Below are 20,507 nucleotides of genomic sequence, written 5' to 3' on the forward strand. Positions count from 1 at the left end.
GTATGTTAACAGTTTGTCCATGTTGGACAAAATGGTACAAATCAACTAATGTCACAGGCTTTGATGACTATTACCTTGACAGGAGGGGGATTGTGACAAAATTTCTGCCTGAATGTGAACCTGGCTGACACCATTCCACATACTGACATTTCAGTTATGGCTCATAGGCCCTGGCCCAAAATTCATCTATGGTGATGATTCTCCCAAGCATATTCTCTCTCTCTCTCCTCCTTGTAATGCACTAGACACACACAAGAAATTTCCCACTTCACTTACTGCTCGAGACACACACACTCTGCAGCAGCTTTATGCATGTGTAGCTCATTGTGTAAGATCCTGTAGATTGATGTCTTCTAAATAGTAGTATGACACTGTAATTTCTGCAGCATCCCTCGTCTATCATTCTCCAAGCATTGGGCAGTCTGCGTAGCAGGTCTGTCGGTACGCACACTGACTGGCCGCCTGGATCAGTGCATGTGGTCGTGCAGTTGTGCCTTGCCTAAATGCATCTGCTGAGCAGCCATTCAGTACAATAGAGCAGCATTTCCTACCACTTCTACAACCTCCTCATGGTATTATTGTGCATTCCTTCCATGGCGGCCGGTTGGGTGATTTTCTCCACTCGGGGACTGGGTTTTTGTGTTGTCCTCATCATCATTCGGGTAGTGGTGAGACTGGAAATGGAAAGATTGGAACTTGTACAGGTGCTGATGACTACGATGTTGAGTGCCCCACAAACCACCACCACCACCCCCATCATCCTTCCATGGTGAACCTCATGTAAGACCAGTGTTCAAGTCAGGTAACATGTGTCCTGAAGGGCTGCTTGACTCACGCTATGGTCTCTCATCATGCTCCATTCTCCTGGAAAGGACTGTCATCTAGCATCATGTCACGTTACTGTGGATTCTTGGGGAGACTCCTGTTTGTAATATACTATTGCATACTGTGGCAATTTATGGTAAAACATGTTTGCAATGACAAACTTCTTTTTGTCTTTTTTCGCATGTTATACCTTCATGGCAGTTTGTGTGTTAATCCCTGTCCCCAACCATAATGTTTACATATGAACTAGCCTTCCATTTGCATATTCAGAATTTTGTAATTTGTTACCATTTTTGAGACAAAAAATAGTTACCACAATTTTTGCAATGACTCTTGTATTTGTCATAGACTGCCTTTTGGTTTAGCTGTAAAGTATGTGCCTGGAAACTGAAAGGTCATGATATCGAATCTGTCAGATCATGGATTTTTCAGTCTTTGCTTTAATGTAGCCCTCACCTCTCAACGTAATGAGGAGTCAGCAGAAATGACACTTGGTTTGTCTTCCCTATTAAACTGTAGGCCACCTCTTCCCAGTTGCATAACTGGGGTAGGTTAGGGACACCAAAGTCTCCGATGCGACATCCAAGTGAAAGATCTGCACTGGGCCATTGAACCACACAAAATTATTATTATAGTCTGAATGTTGATTTATCTCACCCTATTTTGATGATTTATATTTGTGCATTGATTGTGGTTTTATAGATAAGTAGATACGGGTTCAACAGACTTGTGCATCATACTCCATGTCTTCAGTTTCTGCAAGGGAAGTGTGTGGTTGATCAAGTTCGGAAGCTCTTATTAGGTCTAAAAATGTACCTACAGTAAGCTTCACTTCATCTAGATAGCTACGGACTAGGTGCAAAAATTCTTCAAAAGCTGTTGTGGTATTGTGATCTTTTTGAAATCCGTGTTGGGTTTCTGCAAGGAGATTGTTTTTATTGACAATCATGGTATGCTTTGCCAGGATTACTGATTCAATATTGGTCATTAGTTTGATGCTTCCTCCTTTGATCCTTTTCTATGTACTGATCTGACAATGCTTCTTTTCAGTATATTAGGAAACATGTCCTCTTCAGGGTTACAGTTGATGAGATATGAAATTGATTTAACCACAACATTTCTATATTTTTTCATTATTGTGCTGAAAAGATCGTCCCAACCCCTCAAGTGTTTGTTTTTTAGCTACAGAATTATGTTGCTTATCTGTTGTTCATTTACTACGCCAAATTTAAAGCCCGTATGTGTTGTGCAACAGTGTACTGGAATGTGGAGTATATCTATGTCTGGAATTGTGGTGCAGTTGGAAAGAGGAAATGTTTGTTAAGAATTTTATAGTTTTTCATCCTGTATCAGTTGGTCTTCATGTGTAGTGTTTATTGGTTTCTCCTCTGCATTCGAACCGGTTTCACGGTATTGGTAATGAGGTTCCAAGAGGCATGGCTTTTAAAGTTTGCTGATGCTATTGCTTCATTGTGGATTTGTTTCCTAAGATTTGCGAGGTCTAATTTGAAACTTTGCTGAACACTGGTATATCTTTCTTTGACAATGTGCAGCCCAGATAACATGTACAGTATATAGAGGTCATGGATATTCTGTCAAAACTTGACTAATCTAGCTAGTAGTTTTAAATTTTTCGTACTTGACAAGGAGAGCTAAAATACCTCAATGGAATTATTCCCATTTGTTATTTGAGCCTTCTAATTCATGGTCTTGGGATAGTGATCCGAAGCATAAGTACTTTGTTATATATAGAATTCTTAAAATGGCATACCAGTATGTTCATTTTACAAGTAGTACAATGTGCAACCTGCTAAAATTGTAAGAAAATTATTAAATGATTTAAGAAATTAGTAACAATATGGCAACAGGTTTATGGGATGAGATATGTTTTGACAATGACGTGTGAAAGTAATGTTCTCACATATATAACAATGTTTTGTTCCTCGTGTTATGCCGTGCACTGTATAATCTGTAGGTTTTATTAATTTATACTTGAGAACGGTTATAAAGTCAAAATAATAATTGTGTGAACTAAATGAATAGTAATTTACAGTCAAATGGCAGAAATTCTTGTAAAAAATGCTTGTGCGTGAAGTACCTACGCTTGTTCCTGAAGTAATGCAGTAATTACTTGTAATATTATTGCTGTTGTGTACATTATTGATTCATAAATATCTATCCATTTTTCCTTGCATAACAGGGCATTAAAAAGGTTTGTACCTTCATCATTGTGATGTTTGTAAATCACTGCTTTCACCAATACCTTGTATTTACCTTGGCATGGAAATTAGAAAATTTTGTCAGCTTTAAAAACACTCTTACTTTTAGCAAGGAAATCGCACAAATTTAAGAATAAAGTTTACCCATAAATCTGAAATTCACCAAATACAAAACAATAAAATTAAGAGATTTAGTTCAGTTTTAAAGTAACTATTTTATTATATTTCTGGAGACTGATCGAAGTTTAGGTACAGTTATAGGTATGCTTCCTATCCTGTCATACTTGCAGTTAGTTTTGGAATAACAACGACAAGTTTAAAATTAACTAAGAAACTAGTTGCACCGTATGCAGATTATAATTGAGTATTATTATAATTGAGTATTACAGTATGAGGAGCTGCAATAGTTGGTGTTGACCTGTCTGTAAAAAGCTGGCTGTTAACACAGTAACCCCAAAGTTTCTTTTTTAAGGTAGTGTTTAGAGAGGCACATTAATGAAATATAATGTAATAGATTAATTAGTGGAATTTTATATTGTTCCAATCCATTAAGTAGATACCTTGCTGGAGCATGTCTATATGTTTCCTGATTAATAAGTTGTTCAGAACATTTTACCTCCAGATTACATTATATGCTTTCTAGCTTCAAACCTGCTGAAGTGTTGCTAGTTAGTATATGCTATAATTATTTCAGGACTTGAATCAATATGGTAGTCCATTGCTAATTATTGTTCCTATTATTATTATTATTATTATTATTATTATTATTATTATTATTATTATTACTTTTTTTTTAATTGCTGTTGCTGCGTGTAGATGGATGCTGCTTACATTAAACTGATCACATACATGAAAGGTAGCAGATTATCTCCTACGTATGATTGTCTTCATAAAATGATCAGTGGTAATTGAAATTCACCACTGTATAAACTTTGTTATGTACACAAGATAATAATCGATCATTGTGTTGCCTGTCTTTGAAGAAGAAACAAGTACTGTTTTTCGTGGTTTGCTTAAAGATTATAGCAGAAAGTAAGTGCTTAAAATATTAAACTGCTGCAGTCTGATTCGAGTAGTCAGTATTGCAACTTTTGTACAGCAGGGTAGTAGGACTGTGATGATGTTTTCATAGATGGTGCTCACAATGAGGAAGTTTAAGATGGCAGTTTTTGAGAATGGATAGTGCAGCAATGTATAAACTCTGACAGATCTCAGTGCAAAACAGTGAGGCATATTTCTAAAACTAAAATAAAATACTTTAAGAACAATACAGTTTGTGGAATTCGAATGAGGTTTATAATAAACTAGATACCACAGTGGAATTCATTGTATTTCTAAGTAAATGTAAATCAGTTTTTGAAAGTAGCTATTTGTAGAAGGAGGAGGAGGAGGAAAAGGAAAGAATGTATTCGAAAGACCTGAAAAATGCACATCATGTTAGAAACTAATAATGCTCGTTAAAGTTACAAATGCGTGAAATGTTTCAAAATGAGAGGCGGCATAACTGGTCAGTGTACAACATATAGTAACCATGAAACAGAATAATTACTGTGAATTGTAACTTGGAAGCTGCAGGTTAGTTGTCATCTTCTAAGTTCAGCAGAGAAAATAGTCAAATATTAAAGGAATATAATATTGAAAATGACATTCTACAATAATTTAAACTACTAGAAATAGCGCAATTATTATTTTGTAAAATTAATAAATTGGTAGTGAAAGTTATCGTAAATAGAAGTTGATGTGACTTTTCTCGGAATTTCAAACAGAATTCTGAGTCATTAGTGACAAATAAAATGACTCAGTAGCAGAGGGAATTTTTCTTTATATACTAGAATATCTAATTTATCTCTCTTTATAACGAGGGCTACGGGAAATGTGTTAACAAGCATTATCCAGATTTGTTAATGACATAATTCTCTAAATTTTTAAGTAAGAAACTCAGTAGTAAAACTTTTTATTGCTACTAACTGTATATTTAGTATACAAAAGTACACTTTGCAGAAGAGCTGCTAGATCTAAACTGCAATTTATACAATGTTAAAATGTATTCTCAACCACTTTTCATAATGCAAAAGCACTAATATTGACACTTTTTGGAGGAGAAAAACCTTCGTCATCAGAATCATTACACAAGAATCTATAAAGGTGATAACGAATTTTCAATTTTTTTGGTTATTTTATTTAAAACCATGTTGTCTTCAAATTTGTTACATAGTCATTCATCCAATTGATAAAAAAAAAAAAACTAAAATGAATTGATGTGTGTTTTTCTGAGTATCAGCAGCATCACAGCATCAGCTAATTGCATGGGCTGTCTGTATTCTTCCAGAAAAGACATATCCAGATTACAGACACCCAAGTAGTACTACTGAGCACTTTGTGTACATAAACAAGAAATCAGAGAGACAATAGTGATCAAAGATAATGCACAGCCCTAAGGAGATGCTTGGGAGTTCGAATCTTATCACAAACAGAATGTCAACAATATTCAACGAGTTAACCAAAGACTGATATTAAATGTCTCTACATAGTTTTTAAAAAGAGGTTGTGTGTGTGACGCCTGTAATGTGCTAATTTAATGTATTTTCTTTTTGTTTCACTATATATCATAGTTTCAAACAGTTCCAGCAGTTGCAAATTTCTATCCTTATTCTGTATGTGCAGAATTGTGTGTTGTATTCAGTTTACAACAAAGAGTGGCTGGTGTCATGGCTACACATGCCTGTCACTGACTTTTTGATTTATTAAACTGAGACCTGTCCCTGTGCTCTTTGTACCTTAACTTGAAGAATCTAGCAGTCTGACCAATGTAAAGGGTGTGTCTGGAAAGCTGTGTGTCACACTTTTCTTTTGTGATGCAACTTTGTCACAGAGCTGTTGGACCGGAGGGAGGAGGGGGGGGGGGGGGTAGACTTAGCTTTCCAGTGGTAGGTTGCTCAATTGCGTCCATGCTCTTGGAAGGTTAAGATAGCTTCTTTGTGGACCTCTATGTAATAGTTCCATTGAACTTGTGATGTAGAAAACTTTAAAGCAACACTGTGTGCTAAAGTTCTGTGTGAAGCTTAACAAGACACCATTGGAGGCTTTTGGAATACTTATGGAAGCCTTGGTGAATGATTTCCTTTCCAGACTGCAGTCAAACGGGTGGCACAAGATGTTTAGAGGAGTTCATGGACAAGGCCCTGAAATATGCTCACTATTTTTATATACTGTATTTAGCATATTTCGTGACAGTACCTTTTCCGTAAAATGTTTACAAGATGATATTTGTCTTGGCTTCAGTCGTCTAGTGGAAGTATGATTCCACAATGCAGTTTTGTCGGCTGCAGAAATGACCTGGTTCAATGCGTTTGCCTCATTTTTGGTGCTTCAAATACCATTTCTTCAAATTTGGTTTCTTCTTAAAGTTTATATAAAAAAAGTAGTAACATAATTCATTTTTCCTGTTCACTAGCAAATTATTATGACGGCGACCTGCACATTGTTCCACCGTCAACACACACCAAGAATTCACTGCCGACTGACTACGGTCAAAGACAAATCCAGTGTCAAAGACATTTTACACAACACACAAGCTTCCACTTGTAACCAGTCTCTTTGATATTCTTCGTCACCTCTACTAATATTAATCAATATGCTGTCACTCTCAAAAATATAAGTAAATTAGCATAAAATAAGGCAAATTCCAATTCACAAACTATTATTCTGACAAAAATAGAAGAAAACATTTACAACTTCCCTCATTAGATTTGGTATCGACAAATCCGGTAGAAAATAACACATCTCCCAGATCCTTTACAGCCCATGCAGGACGCCGTAAATGTTGTGAACAGATGACAGTGCGACACGTGTATGCCAGTTACTGAATTCAGACTGTCAAATGGATGTTCGCTTGACGTTGGTATTATTGGACTTGCCAAAAATGGTTGTTAGAGATTGTATTGGAAGGCTTGGCCATGCAGAAGATTTGAGCAAAACTTGTGCCCAGAGTTTTGACACACACACAAAAGCAGCACCGAATGGAAATGTGTGAAGAACTTGAGCAGCTCCGAGATGATGATGCCAATTTCCTGGACAACATGGTCGATGGGGGATGAGCCATGGGTCTTTCAATACAATTTGGAATCACAAAGGCATAGTGTGAATGGCAAATGATGATGTCACCGCACATGAAGAAACATCACCTGAGTGAGCAGTGAGTCTGGGATGAAATCAATGTCCCCCACACCCAAAAAGGGGATGGTGCATCATGAGTTCTTACATTCTGGCCAGACCTTCAACATTCAATTTTAAAGGAAGTGCCACAGAGATGCAATCACAAGGGCACCTGTGTCCAAAAGGAGTTCCACAGACTTCATGGGAACTGCACAGTGACAGTGTGTCAGCTCACACCACCATCGTTGTCACGGTCTGCCTGACCTTGGAAAAGATCAGTTTGGGTTCTGAAAAATGTAGGTGTATGCGAGACAGTGCTGGCACTGCAACTTCTCTATGAAGATGGGTGAAGAAAAGACAAATCTATGTTCATAGCATTTGTAGACTTGATGAAAGCTTTTGATGATACAGAAACCAGACAACAGGTAAAAGAGACAAAGGGTAGGAAAGGCAAATGTTCCTTGAGAAGGGAATGAGATAGGGTTTTAGCCTATCCATGATTTATTCAATCTGTACAATGATCAACAGTAAAGAAAAATTTGGAGTAGGAATTAGAGTTCAGGGAGAAGAAATTAAAACTTTGAGGTTTGCCAAAGATATTGTAATTCTGTCAGACACAGCAAAGGACTTGGAAGAGCAGTTAGAATGGAGTGGACTGTGTCTTGTAGCGGGATACAAGATGAACATCAACAAAAGCAAAATAAGTATAATAGAATGTAGTTCAATTAAATTGGGCAATGATGAGGTAATTAGATTAGGAAAAGAGATACTAAAAGTTGTTTGTGAATTTTTATGTGTAGGCAATAAAATAACTGATGATGGCAAAAATAGAGAGGGTATAAAATGTTGACTGGCAATGGTAAGAAAAGCATCTCACAAAAACACAAATTTGTTAACATCAGCCAGCCGAAGTGGCCGTGCGGTTAAAGGCGCTGCAGTCTGGAACCGCAAGACCGCTACGGTCGCAGGTTCGAATCCTGCCTCGGGCATGGATGTTTGTGATGTCCTTAGGTTAGTTAGGTTTAACTGGTTCTAAGTTCTAGGGGACTAATGACCTCAGCAGTTGAGTCCCATAGTGCTCAGAGCCATTTTTTTTCTCAAGGTATTTGTCTGGAGTGTTGCCTTATACAGAAGTGAAATGTGGATGATAATCATACCAGACAAAGAGAGAACAGAAGCTTTTGAAATGAAATGAGAAGCTTTTGAAGTGTGGTGCTTCAGAACAACACTGAAGTAACTCCTCATGTGATCTATCCAATGGGTAGATCACATGAGGAGTTACTGAGTAGAACTGGGGAGAAAAAAATTGTGGCACAATGTAACTAAAAGAAGGGATTGATTGATAGAACACACTCGGAGACATCAGGGAATCTTGAATTTAGTATTGGGAGGTATTGTTGCAGTTTCAAATGGATGGAGGCTGCAGTAGTTATTTGGAGGTGAAGAGGTTTGCACAGGATAGAGTAACATGTTGGGCTGCATCAAGCTAGTCTTAGGACTGAAAATGCCAACAACACAACACATGAAAGTGGAAGAGCGTGCTTTTTCTTTCAGCCGTATTCTCTCTCTCCTTATACAGAACAGATGCTTATTATAAATTAGCCTGTTCCTCCAAAAAAGACTAATTGATTTTTTTCTTCCATGACTTTAAAAACATCACTATCATTGAAATTTATCATGAGAAAATTATTTATAGTAAGAGCAGTTGGACAACAAAGATAGAAGTTGCAGATGAAACAGGTGAACATGTAGCAGCAACATACAAAGTGCTTTTTTGGAATGCAAATAGTTTAGAATTCGAACAGTGTGTGTCAGCAAAATGCAATCTACATGCGCTGCCCAAATCTTATGTGGGTTTCATCCACAATGTGATACCATTCTGAGTGGCATTCCAACTTACGTCCATCCACTGTTTCTTACATACTAATTTTTCCATTAAATTTTCATGTCATCCATTAGCTGTCTTATAATAGGCCTTTAATCAGGACTTTAAAAGCTCTACCTAATTAACAGCTAAGGTTGGAAAGTATTTTGGCCATTTGGATGGCAAGAGTTATATTGTATCAAAATATCTGTTGCTATTGGCTTCTTGTTCACTATGAAGGCCATCTTTCTTCATGATATTTAGATCGAGAAATTGCAGTTACACATTTTTTCTTGTTTGACAGTGAATTCAATTTGATCATAAAATCATTAGTTTATTTATGATTTCCATTACCTTTCTTTCACGTCCGTTTATCAGAAGCAGTGTATTGTCCGCAGAGCACTTGTAGTACAAGATTTTATCGACGGGGTGTGAAGGAGCAGTTATATTTAAGAACAAGCTGGAAAAGTTCAATAAATTCAACACTTTGTTGTCAATATAATCTCCTGTGCTTGATGGTTCTGAACATCCCAACGGCCACGTCAACAGGTACATTTGCATATAGGTTTTTAATGTCAATGATATAAGGCAGGAAATGTTGGCAAAAGGCTATCTTCAGTCTCATTAATCAATGCAGAATAATTACTAATTGAAAAACTATCCCAAAGACATAAAACTGTTTTAATACCTTACCAAGCATTTTCATTATTTTACACAGATGGCTGTTCATAGAGCTTATCCTAATACTGTGCTCTTTGTTGTTAATTTTTAATTGGCTAGTATGCTGTGTGGCCATCACATTCATGCAGAACATCATAACTTTTGCTCTTCAGTCAATAATAAAGAGGTCCTATTCAATAACTTGTTTAGCAGATTAGCTTTGCTTGTACCGTTCCTGTTGGATCCCAAGCAATTTCAGTAATGTTGTTTTTCAAAAAGAACTACAATATGTTGTTGATATACTGCTGTTTGCTAACAATATAAGTAGTATTACCCTTACTTACCTTGCCCCCATGTGCCCTTTTCATGTCTGCATTTAATTTAGTGCCATCTGATGCTATTTTAGTTGTTACAGTAAGTTCCTTCAATTTTAATTTTTTTTATTTTTATTTATTTGTTTTATTTTTATTTATTTGTTTTATTTTTTTTCCAAAAAAGCTTGTATATTAAATTTTAAGGCACACATTCGTAGACTTAACTAAAAGATATGCACCATGCTGCAAGTAGTAAGAGGTTTACTGGCTGGGAAGAGATCCTAACTGGAATTCTGTAGGGTTCAACATCAGGTTTACTCCTCTTCCTTACCTGTATGAATGACCACACACTTTACATTCATTAAGCAGAGTAAGAACCTTTTGTGGATGGCACAGATGCTATAATTAAACTTGCTATAGAGAAAGCAACAGAAGAAACTGACTGTAATGTTTGTTTTGAAGAATTATAGAATTATAATTGACTTTCCATCAATTTTGAAAAGGTAAAACATTGTATTGAAGCTCTTTACAACCACATAAATAGTGCCAACAATGAAGGTAGTGTGTGAGGACAAGTTATGGACTAAAGTGGAATGTTTCATATTTTAGGATATACTTACTGATGAAAATAAGAAATATAAAATCTCTTTAAATGGCTCATTTCAGAAATCTGTTCTTTGCATTATTATTTACAGATGGACGACAAATATGTAGTGACGTACTTTTCCTACAGATCAGTAATGCATTATAACACAATACTCAAGAGTGAGTCACGAATTAAAAGGAAAGCATTTACTTCATTGAAGTGGCCATGAGGATAAAATATGGTGTTTACCAACAGCTATCTTGTAACTAATAACTTTGACAAACCACATCTTCACAATAAGTAATGAAATTTGCCATCAGTAACCCATCACACATTCATAAAAATAGTTCTACTGACAACTGTAACATTGGAGTAAAGGAAGAAAAGTCATTCATCAGTCATCTCTAAAGAGTCATCTGTGGCACAGAAAAGAAGCAATATGAAGCTCCAAAAATGTTTTAACATTAATACAATACAATAAAATTCTGACAGGTAGCCCAGAGAAACTTTAACTGAAATAGTTCTTCTGGACAACTCCTTCTCTGCTACTGCTTACTTTATAATTAAAAGCTAACAGCATGTACAACATAGCAGATCAATCTGTTGACTCCCTTTTTTAAAATTTTGGTGTTTTTTCACTAGCAGCATGTTTACCATAAGAAGGCTGTTATGTCTACTTTAGCTGGTCAATTCAATATTTTTTCAATAACAGCATGAATTAAGTCTAAGACTAGTGTGTCCAGTTTTACCAAATTTAAATCACTGTGATATTTAACAACTTTGACACGGTCAGCGTGTTGTAACAATGCAAACAAGTAATGTATATAAGGTTGAATAACAAGTACACTGTTTTTGTTCTACTGATTTTTGTTAATTTTGAACTAGTTTCTGGCTTATTAGGCCATCTTCAGGAAACAGCCGACCAGCATCTGGAGGGGACACTGGTTCTTAAGTAACCAAACATTATGGGTGATGATACAATTGTGTAGTGTGTTGTGCATCAAACTTGTTTCTTAACACTGAAATGTTGAAATTATACTTTACCCAATAGACAGTGTTAAGCACAGTAAATAAGTAAACTACACAGTGTTACAGAATATAAGTTGTCATTACTCGACACTGTTCGGATTGCAGCTGGCGCAGTCCCACATCGGCACCGCCCCCCACATGTCGAAGTTCCGACCGCACTACCCCGTGACATCCCCGCAGGGTGGCCAGCCGTACCCGGTGGCACCCTCTGCGAGGCACACGCATCCTCCACCGCTGGGCGGCCCACCCCGCTACACTGCACCCCCAGCTGCCGGACCCGTGAGGGGACTGGTGGGCCCACCACCGTCTCTGGCTGAGCAGCTCAAGAGAGTGCTGGCAGAGCGGGAGAGGCGCATTTCTGGTGGCGACAGGCAGGCGTCCGGATCTGGGTCTGGCTCTGGTTCTGGATCCGGTTCCAGAGAGAGTTCAGGGGAGTTTGGGGATACAGTACGAGATGCTTCCTCTGCACAGAATCTTGCCGAAGAAATCAGGCAAGCAGTGAATGAAGCCAATGCCAGAGGTGAGGGGATTTTGCTGCATTTGTGTACTGGTATCCTTATTTTCCATAAAAACTGTATTAACAAAAGTTTGCTTGTAATTTGGTTCTTGGACTGCTGCGTATAGTGAGTCGTGCTCATACTAGATGTATTAAGATTATGCAAAATGTAAATAAAATGCCAATTAGTTATAAAAATTAAACTATCAAACAAAGACATTATTAGGTTACCTTCCATTCAGAAAGCTGTCGCACTCAGCGACTGTTATTCAATGAACTGTGGATGAAATAATAATGCATTGCGACGGGCAAGCTTCTAACCGAAATCTAGATCTGCACAATAAAATTTAAAAAGGACGATTGATCACTGCAATCTATAATTTAAGAGACATTATTTCATAACACATTTGCTTATAGTTATAAATGATTGTGACTGAGAAGTTGATAGGGGAAAATCATTATAAATTAAAGGATGTGTAGTCAGCTTGAAATTACTTAAGTATTGATGACTGTGATGGAACTAGTAGTAGTTGAAAATCTACACAGGTCGCATAGTATGCATGCTGCCACTTCCACGAGGCCTGTAGCCACAGCAATCTCCCACGATTGCCAGTCCTTTACCACTACCACCACCACCACTATCACAGTACTTCCCATAATGTCAGAAGCAAGTTCATCAAAAGTTAAGAATGAAAAAGTTTGTCATCATTCTCTTAGTCCGTGGACTGCGGTGAGTCAGTTGAGAGAGATGAGCCTACTTTGAGACTGAAAAACTTAATGGTTGTCACTGCTCTACATTAACAAGATAATCCATAGAACTGCTTTGAACCCAAATGAAAACATTGTTGTGAAAATTGACAAGGGAATGTTCAAGCAGAAGAAACATCAAAACTCGAAACTCCAGTAAAAAGCTGTTGTCTGGATAAGCAGATTATTAGTATAGTTTCATTTTCAGAGGATGAAATTCGTCGTCATATTAGTGATTATTATCCCAAAAAGAACATTGGACACTTGGCAAGTTATTGCTGAACCTTAAGGAATCTGGTTTTTTTTTTAGGCAGTCGCATAGTGCTATTCTCAGTTTTGTGCAGCTTACAATTTCACTGTGGACATTTCTGTGGTCATATGCTGTAGGAGGACAGGTAGGGTACAGTATCATGATCATGCTGAATTTTAAGGCAGATCTGTTGGATGAATATATATGGTGCGACTTGATGAAAATTGGATCAATTCTGGTCATGTTGTCAAGTAGGGTTGGATAGATGACACAATTAAAGCAACAATGACAATGCCTTCTGGCAATGGGGGCAGACTTATTCTTCTGCTTATAGGCATCTCAGAAGGTTTTTTCCCCAACAGTCACCTGCTTTTTAAATCACAGGCAGGCTGTTTTTATTTCTTCTGAACAAGCTGACCTTACAGCTATTCACAATTGCTGTGAACAGGACCTAGCTTTGACGTCATGTATTGAATTGGTATTCCAGAGAAGCAGTATTCATGGATTTGAGTGTTGCTTCTGACTCAATGTGGTTAAATGGTATAAGAAATCATTACACTGAAATCACCTTGCACAAAGAACTAGTGAGCCACACTGTATCAAAAACGGGCTGCCACAAGACTCAATATTGTCTCCTCTTCTAGTTAACCTATGTACTTCGGACTTCCCAATAGTGACCTCACAGAACTTCTGCCAAGATGATGATGTAGCACTTGCCATCGAATGAAGCATCTACAAGGAGGAGAACAGAGTCTGACAGCAGACTTGGGACACCTAAATAAATATGAGGTATAAATCATCTGGTGCAAATAGATGACCCACAGCAATTGTGCAAAATACACTGACAACTTTCTTGGTCATTCTGTACCACATGAAAAACACTTGCAGCTGAGTGGACAAAACAAAAGTCCAGAAATAATATAATACGGGAATTGGCAGGAACAGCCTGGAGAGATGACACAGACAGTCCTTGGTGTACTCAGCTGCAGAGTACTCTGGTGCAGGGAGCAGGCATACCAAACAGATGGATCGTAAATATAAATGAATGATAGCTTATTGTAGCCAGACCACTAAAACCTGTACAGAAATCTTTGCTTGACGCCCGTGCAGATATTGCTCCAACAGACCTGAGATGATAAAGGCCACATGTAAACAATGGAAGAAGAATTGTGCTTCCATACAACAAAGAGTACTTCAGAATCTGTACTAGACTGCATAATGCTCCACACTCCTACATGTTGTCTCAAAGATCCGAGTGGGAAAATGATGCCCTGTTGCAGCATCGACTCTTTGTGCTGGAGGGAACACGCAATGGAAACCTTTTACTGATCCTTCCAACACCCACAAAGATCCCATTATACCAACATCACCATCTGAACGACCCAAAAAGATTTTGTGCTGCCTAAACAGGATCTGAACAGGCGATGCCAGAAGGAGGGGTACCCTGCACAGATGGGGTGTTGTCAATAGCTCTGAATGTGACTGTGAAGGAGCAGAGTAGACTGTGGAGCACATTGTCCAACAGTGCACCAAGAGAAGATACTCTGGAATATTATGAGAACAAAGACAAAATAAAAAGTTCTTTGGATATCCTCGACAAAATTAAAAATATAAGGATTCCAGGTAATTGAAAATTCTTATCACTCGAAATCTCGAATATTTCAGAAATACACACTATTGAAATCATCAATTAACGTTTTCAAACATGAGAAAATCAGTCGGGCTGAAGTCTGTTAAATAGTAGAACACACAACAATCGATCGCTGCATGCAAATACTTCTAATTTCAAAATTTATCTCCAAGAGGATGGGATAGCAATGGGTTCATACCTTGCAGGTACATTAGCTGATATTTTCATTAACATTTTACAGCATCTGGATTGCAACATCACGTGGGATGCGGGCAGTAATCTGGAGGGGTGGGGAAGGGATGTGGAAGCAATAATAGTGTAAGGATGGGGGAGAGACGAATGCTGTCTCGTGGAGTGTGCAGGGACTAGACTTACATTGTTGATATTCCTACCTGGAATTTAGATTGTTTGCTTTATTATCATAGGTATCTTGACGATATTCTAATCTTATTCGGTGGCACAACAGATAAGATTAATGTCATGCAATCTCAGTTCAGTAGCTTACATCAAAACTAAATGCTGTAAAGAAAAAGAGAGAAACAAAACCATCAACTTTTTGGATTTAAAAATTTCAAACAAAATATCAGTCACATTTCTTTCATAAACCCACTACAACAGACGAAATTATCTATGACTAAGCGTGTCAAACTTACATGTTGTCATGCCATGATACAAAGACTGGTCACTGTACCAAGAAAAAGATCGAACAAGAATAAAATATCATCCAGAACATAGGTATAAATAATGGTTTTACCCATAGACTTGGTGGAAGCACAAGAGCCCCAATTCCATAGATGAAATAACTTTAATCATAGACATGTGCGAATTAAAGAAAAACAAAGTTCTCATATGTTCTTATTTAGGTATTGTTTCCAGCAAAATAACTTGTTTCAAGAGCACAAAAGTAAAAACTAGTTACAGGAACATTATCAGTCTACAGTGGCTATTGAAACATACACCATAGATATTATAACATTCCGCGCAATATGACAATACAAAATTAACTGTAAAGATTGCCAGAAGTTTTATATTTGACAAACAAAAAGATCTGCACCTGGTTTAAACAACTCACACAATAAGTGAGAGTAACCCCTCCACCTTTGTTTGCACACTTAAGAGTAAACTTAAAAGCCTCCAACCACAAAACAAACACTATTAAAAAATCACTACAGTTCCTGCATAAAATACAGAAAAGTGAAGCCATGGATGTGATGGAAGGGATTGAAATTTATATCCATCTAAAGGACCAGTTGGACAGAGTTTTAATCAAACAAAAGAACTACCCAGTGGAAAATTAGTTGGCAATTTTGCGCCAATTCTGTTTTGTAATGTTGCAGAGCCATAACAACCACAGTCGTTGCTATAACCAAGAACACTTAGAGCCACAATATGAAGAAAATGATAAAAACATAGGATAAATCGTGGCAGTCTTAATCTAATTTCAGTTTTCATTCCTTTTTCATTAACTGCCACAAAAGTGCAGTTTTGAGCATTTTGGAAAATTGTATAGTTTAATTAAATTAATCTGACTACTTTTATGTCCACGTGACAGAGTGACACTAGTTATGCACCATCTATGTACATTGAATATCTGTGTGTGTGTGTGTGTGTGTGTGTGTGTGTGTGTGTGTGTGTGTGTGTGTACTTGACATAATATCTCTGCAACAACTATTAATAGTGATGTGCTTTCATAATAACTGAACTAACAGCAGCTGTTCTGTCCTGACAGAAGAGTTAAATTGAAGTCGGTCATGGTGTCTCAGCCAGGACAGATACAATCTCATCAGTTATATGTCCCAACGTTGATGCAGTATTGTAGATATGACAAAAGTCACCAGTATCAACAGTATTAGGAAAAAAAGAGTGTGTGCTGCTTATTGTAAAGATGACATGTTGAGTTGTGCCAGGCACAACAAGAGGACTATTACACACTGAGCTTTTGGCTAAAGTTTCCTTCAGAGAAGAAAGGAAAACACACACACACACACACACACACACACACCACTCGTGCCACTGTCTACAGCCCCTCTGGCCAGACTGCAACAATCGCACTGAATAAAAGCAGCAGAATCCAATGTGGGGCAAGGAAAGAGGAGGGATAGCAAGATACGGGTGGAGGGAAGAAGAGCTCTTGCTGGCAGACCATGCAGGGACTAGAAGGAAGCAGGAGAAGGGTGTCAGCTGCAATGTCACGAGGCTATGGGGGTGGAGGTGTGGGTGGAGGGTGGGGGTTATAGGAGAGGAGGAGAGAAGCAGAGAGGGGGAAAAGACCTGTGGGTGTGTTGGCAGAGAGAAGTGCACAGTGAAGGTGAGGGGGGGGGGGGGGGTTGAATTGGGAGTAGGTGACAAGACAGAGGAGGCAGAAACTGTTGGTTGGGTGATTTTGGGATTGGAGAATGTTTTATTGTAAGGATAACTCCCATGTGCACAGTTCAGAAAAGCTACTGGTGGAGCGGAGGATCTGGATGGTCAAGGTTGTGTAGAAGCCATTGAAACCAAGCATGTTATAGTCAGCTGCATGTTGTGCCACAGGATGGTTCACTCTGCTTTTGTTCCACCCCACCCCCCCTCCCCCGAGGTATCAGTTACAATGGGGCACCTCATAATCATCCCATACTACCCTGGACTGCGACAACTGAATCACATCCTTCATCAGGTCTTTGATTACCTGTCATCGTGCACTGAAATGAGGGACATCCTACACAAGATCCTTCCTACACTCCCTACAGTACTCTGTCGCCCACCCAAACTCTGCAGCATCCTCGAACATCCCTGTGCCACTCCCAGTCTCAACCCCTTTTCACAGGGATTATATTCCTGTGGAAGACGCATGTGCAAGATGTGCCCAGTCCACCCACACAGCACTTCCTATTCCAGTCCTGTCACCAACTTACCCTACTCCATCAGATGCCAGGCAATCTGTGAAAGTTGCATCTGTGAAAGTGTGTTGCAACCACTGCACAACTTTTTATATTGGTGTGATTACCAACCAGCTCTCATAATGATAAATGGCCACTACCAAACTGTGACCAAGAGCAGAGTGGGCGATGCTGCGGTGGTACATGCTTGATTTCAGTGGCTACTGTACAACCCTTGCCATCTGGATCCTCCCCTCCACTACCATCTTTCCTGAACTGTGCATATAGGAATTACCCTTGCAACACATTCTCTGCTCCCAAAGTTATTCTGGCTTCAACATATGATAACCTATTGTCCCCACATCCTCCAACCAACAGTTTCCACCCCTGTTCTGTCACCTCCCAATTAACATTGTGCACCAGTCTCTGCCAACACACATACTGATCTTTTCCCCTTATCTGCTCCTCTCCTTTTCCAGAAATAAGAATAATCTTCCCAAAGATTTAGTCTTTCCTTCTCATTCCATCCAGGAAGTCTCCCCTGACCTGGGGTTTCGGTGACTTTTCCAAACTCTACCACTTTTCCTACATCTCTCTAGTCCTTTTCTTTCACCCCTCTTCTTTCCCCTTCAGCCCTTCTGCCAAAAGAAGCAGAATCTTGTATATGTAAAAACTTTTTTTATATACTACTGGCAGTGTGATTTCAGTTGTCTGACACTGCAGTTGTGTGTGTGTGTGTGTGTGTGTGTGTGTGTGTGTGTGTGTAGCTTTGATTATATTGATTACGGCCTTAATAGCCGAAAGCTTTAATTGTGAAAGCCTTCTTGTTTTGCCTATTTGCAACCCAGCATCTCCGGTATATGGTGATTAGCAACTTTCCTTGTCATAATATTGTTACATTCCATCCTGAATTTTCCATTGTTTGACCTTTTTTTATATGTGTGTTCTCCTGCTGCCAATTGGTAATTTTTTTTATCTGCCCAATTGCATTGTATTGTCAAAAATTTAGCACTTACTTTGATCCAGAGGAGTTTCCATTATTAAGGAACACGCAGTTTCAGTAAATTTCCAGCAACCATAAAAAGTCTACTAATGAAGTTCAGCTCAAGTGCCAACTGCTCCTCCTTCAGTGATGAATTTCTTAGCAGAACCAACTGATGTGCATGTTATGCCAATAATATCAACTAATGAAAGTATTTGTACATTCTGATTTCTGTATAAATTCACTGCAGTAATGCAATCATTGTGAATAAGTGTTGTAAAAAGGTTTTTCTAGTTGATGATGATTGCATGGCTACAATAGCCTGAGAATTATCATATTCACCTCAGTGTACTGAACATTTATGTGTCTTGACAAAAGCTATTCATTACCTTTTAAATAACAAAAAAATAGAGTTTATTAAACTCATTCCACATCCATGAGGACCATTTCATCTGGGGAAATTGGCATATTTGTTTTTCTTCCTGAGTATTTATTGCGTATTATTGTTTTTCTGACATGTTCTACATCCTGTAGGAACTCTTCATTTTGGATCTATTGGGAACGAAAGTACATCTAGTCTAATCTAATCTTGTGCAGATATATTGCTGCTTTCCTTAACATACTTGCTTTTCATCTTTATCTCTTCATACACATCGATTTTGCTACATTCATAGACTTTTCATTCCCAGGTGTGATAAATTTGTCCTACTTCAATATGTGCTTTCGGTCTACAGTGAAGAAGGTGATGGGCAGCCAAAGCCAGAGCCTGGCACCATCACCCGGCGTGCTGTGGCAGCAGCAGCAGCAGCAGCAGCAGCAAGTCTCGCCGCTCCGTGAGGGTGAGCCCCCGTCCCCGTCCTCTCTCTCCTCCTCTGGCAGCGTATCACCTGCAGTGGAGCCCAGTCCGAGCAAACCTGCAACTTCAGGTAATTTCCTCACCATTCCAAAGCCGCCTTGAATTTGTTTAACCTGCAGATAAATTCTCATCTTGGGTGAAAATTGGGAACTGTTTCTGTTGACAGAACTTGATCATTGAGTAGAACAGGTGGCGATATGTAGCCTGTGACATGGGCAGCGCTGTTTTAATTTGTCACCTGCCCACTCCAATCAACCCCAAGAAACATCAAATAATTGTACGGGGAGGGGGGGGGAGAGCAGTTGTTTGGTACAAGTGTTTATGTAAGCAAAATGTAACATTAACTGTTTTGTGAACAGTTTTTAAGAATGGGAATAAGTAATTAAAACTAACTATATAGTTTAACTGACATTTAATGAAGCATAACAAATAATAAAGGATGTTCTTGGTGATAGGTGACTTTAACATGTAGCATAGACTCTCTTCCTTCTAACTTTTTCTGTTACAAATCTTCAAATTTTTCATCAAAGTTGAAAGCCTTAGCTACACTATTTTTGATTGACAAAATGGCTAAATTAGTGTGTCTTGTGTGAGTAATAAACAACCCAAGATAATATTTAATTAGTTTGAGTTTTGAAAAACCAACTTTTCATCAGAAACCTCTAGTTGGCCATGAACCATCGCAACTCTCACCTAAATCTGTTTTATCATCGGAGTGTTGCATTATTGTATCATTGTTCCTAACATTATCATCAGAAAGCTCATTATCAGAAACCAATTTTACATTTTTCTCAAGATCATTATGAATAAGCTTATTCTCAGAAATCCAGTTTCGAATCTTTACTATAGCCACTTTCAACAAGCTCAAAATCACTATTCAGTTTTGACCAGTTATATGTACTTCTTTTACTATTAGCCAACATTCATAAAAAAATAGTTTCATAGCTTTATCATCAGCGGTTTGTACCCCTCGCACATGTTCTTGAAAACTACGAGGGTGGTTTGAAAAGTTCTTGGAATCACCACGAGAGATCAG

General features: G+C 38.2%; 1 protein-coding gene across 1 annotated transcript in view; it reads left to right on the forward strand.

The window, feature by feature from the left end:
• Nucleotides 1–20,507, forward strand: part of LOC124789117 — a 209,455-nt gene that overhangs the window by 175,955 nt on the left and 12,993 nt on the right. The window contains exons 23-24 of the mRNA XM_047256405.1: nt 11,758–12,172; nt 19,350–19,541. Coding sequence (XP_047112361.1) covers nt 11,758–12,172; nt 19,350–19,541 — 607 coding nt within the window. The remainder of the gene's footprint in view (nt 1–11,757; nt 12,173–19,349; nt 19,542–20,507) is intronic.

Source organism: Schistocerca piceifrons, chromosome 3 (genome assembly GCF_021461385.2).
Source record: "Schistocerca piceifrons isolate TAMUIC-IGC-003096 chromosome 3, iqSchPice1.1, whole genome shotgun sequence".
Taxonomy (NCBI): Eukaryota; Metazoa; Arthropoda; class Insecta; order Orthoptera; family Acrididae; genus Schistocerca; species Schistocerca piceifrons.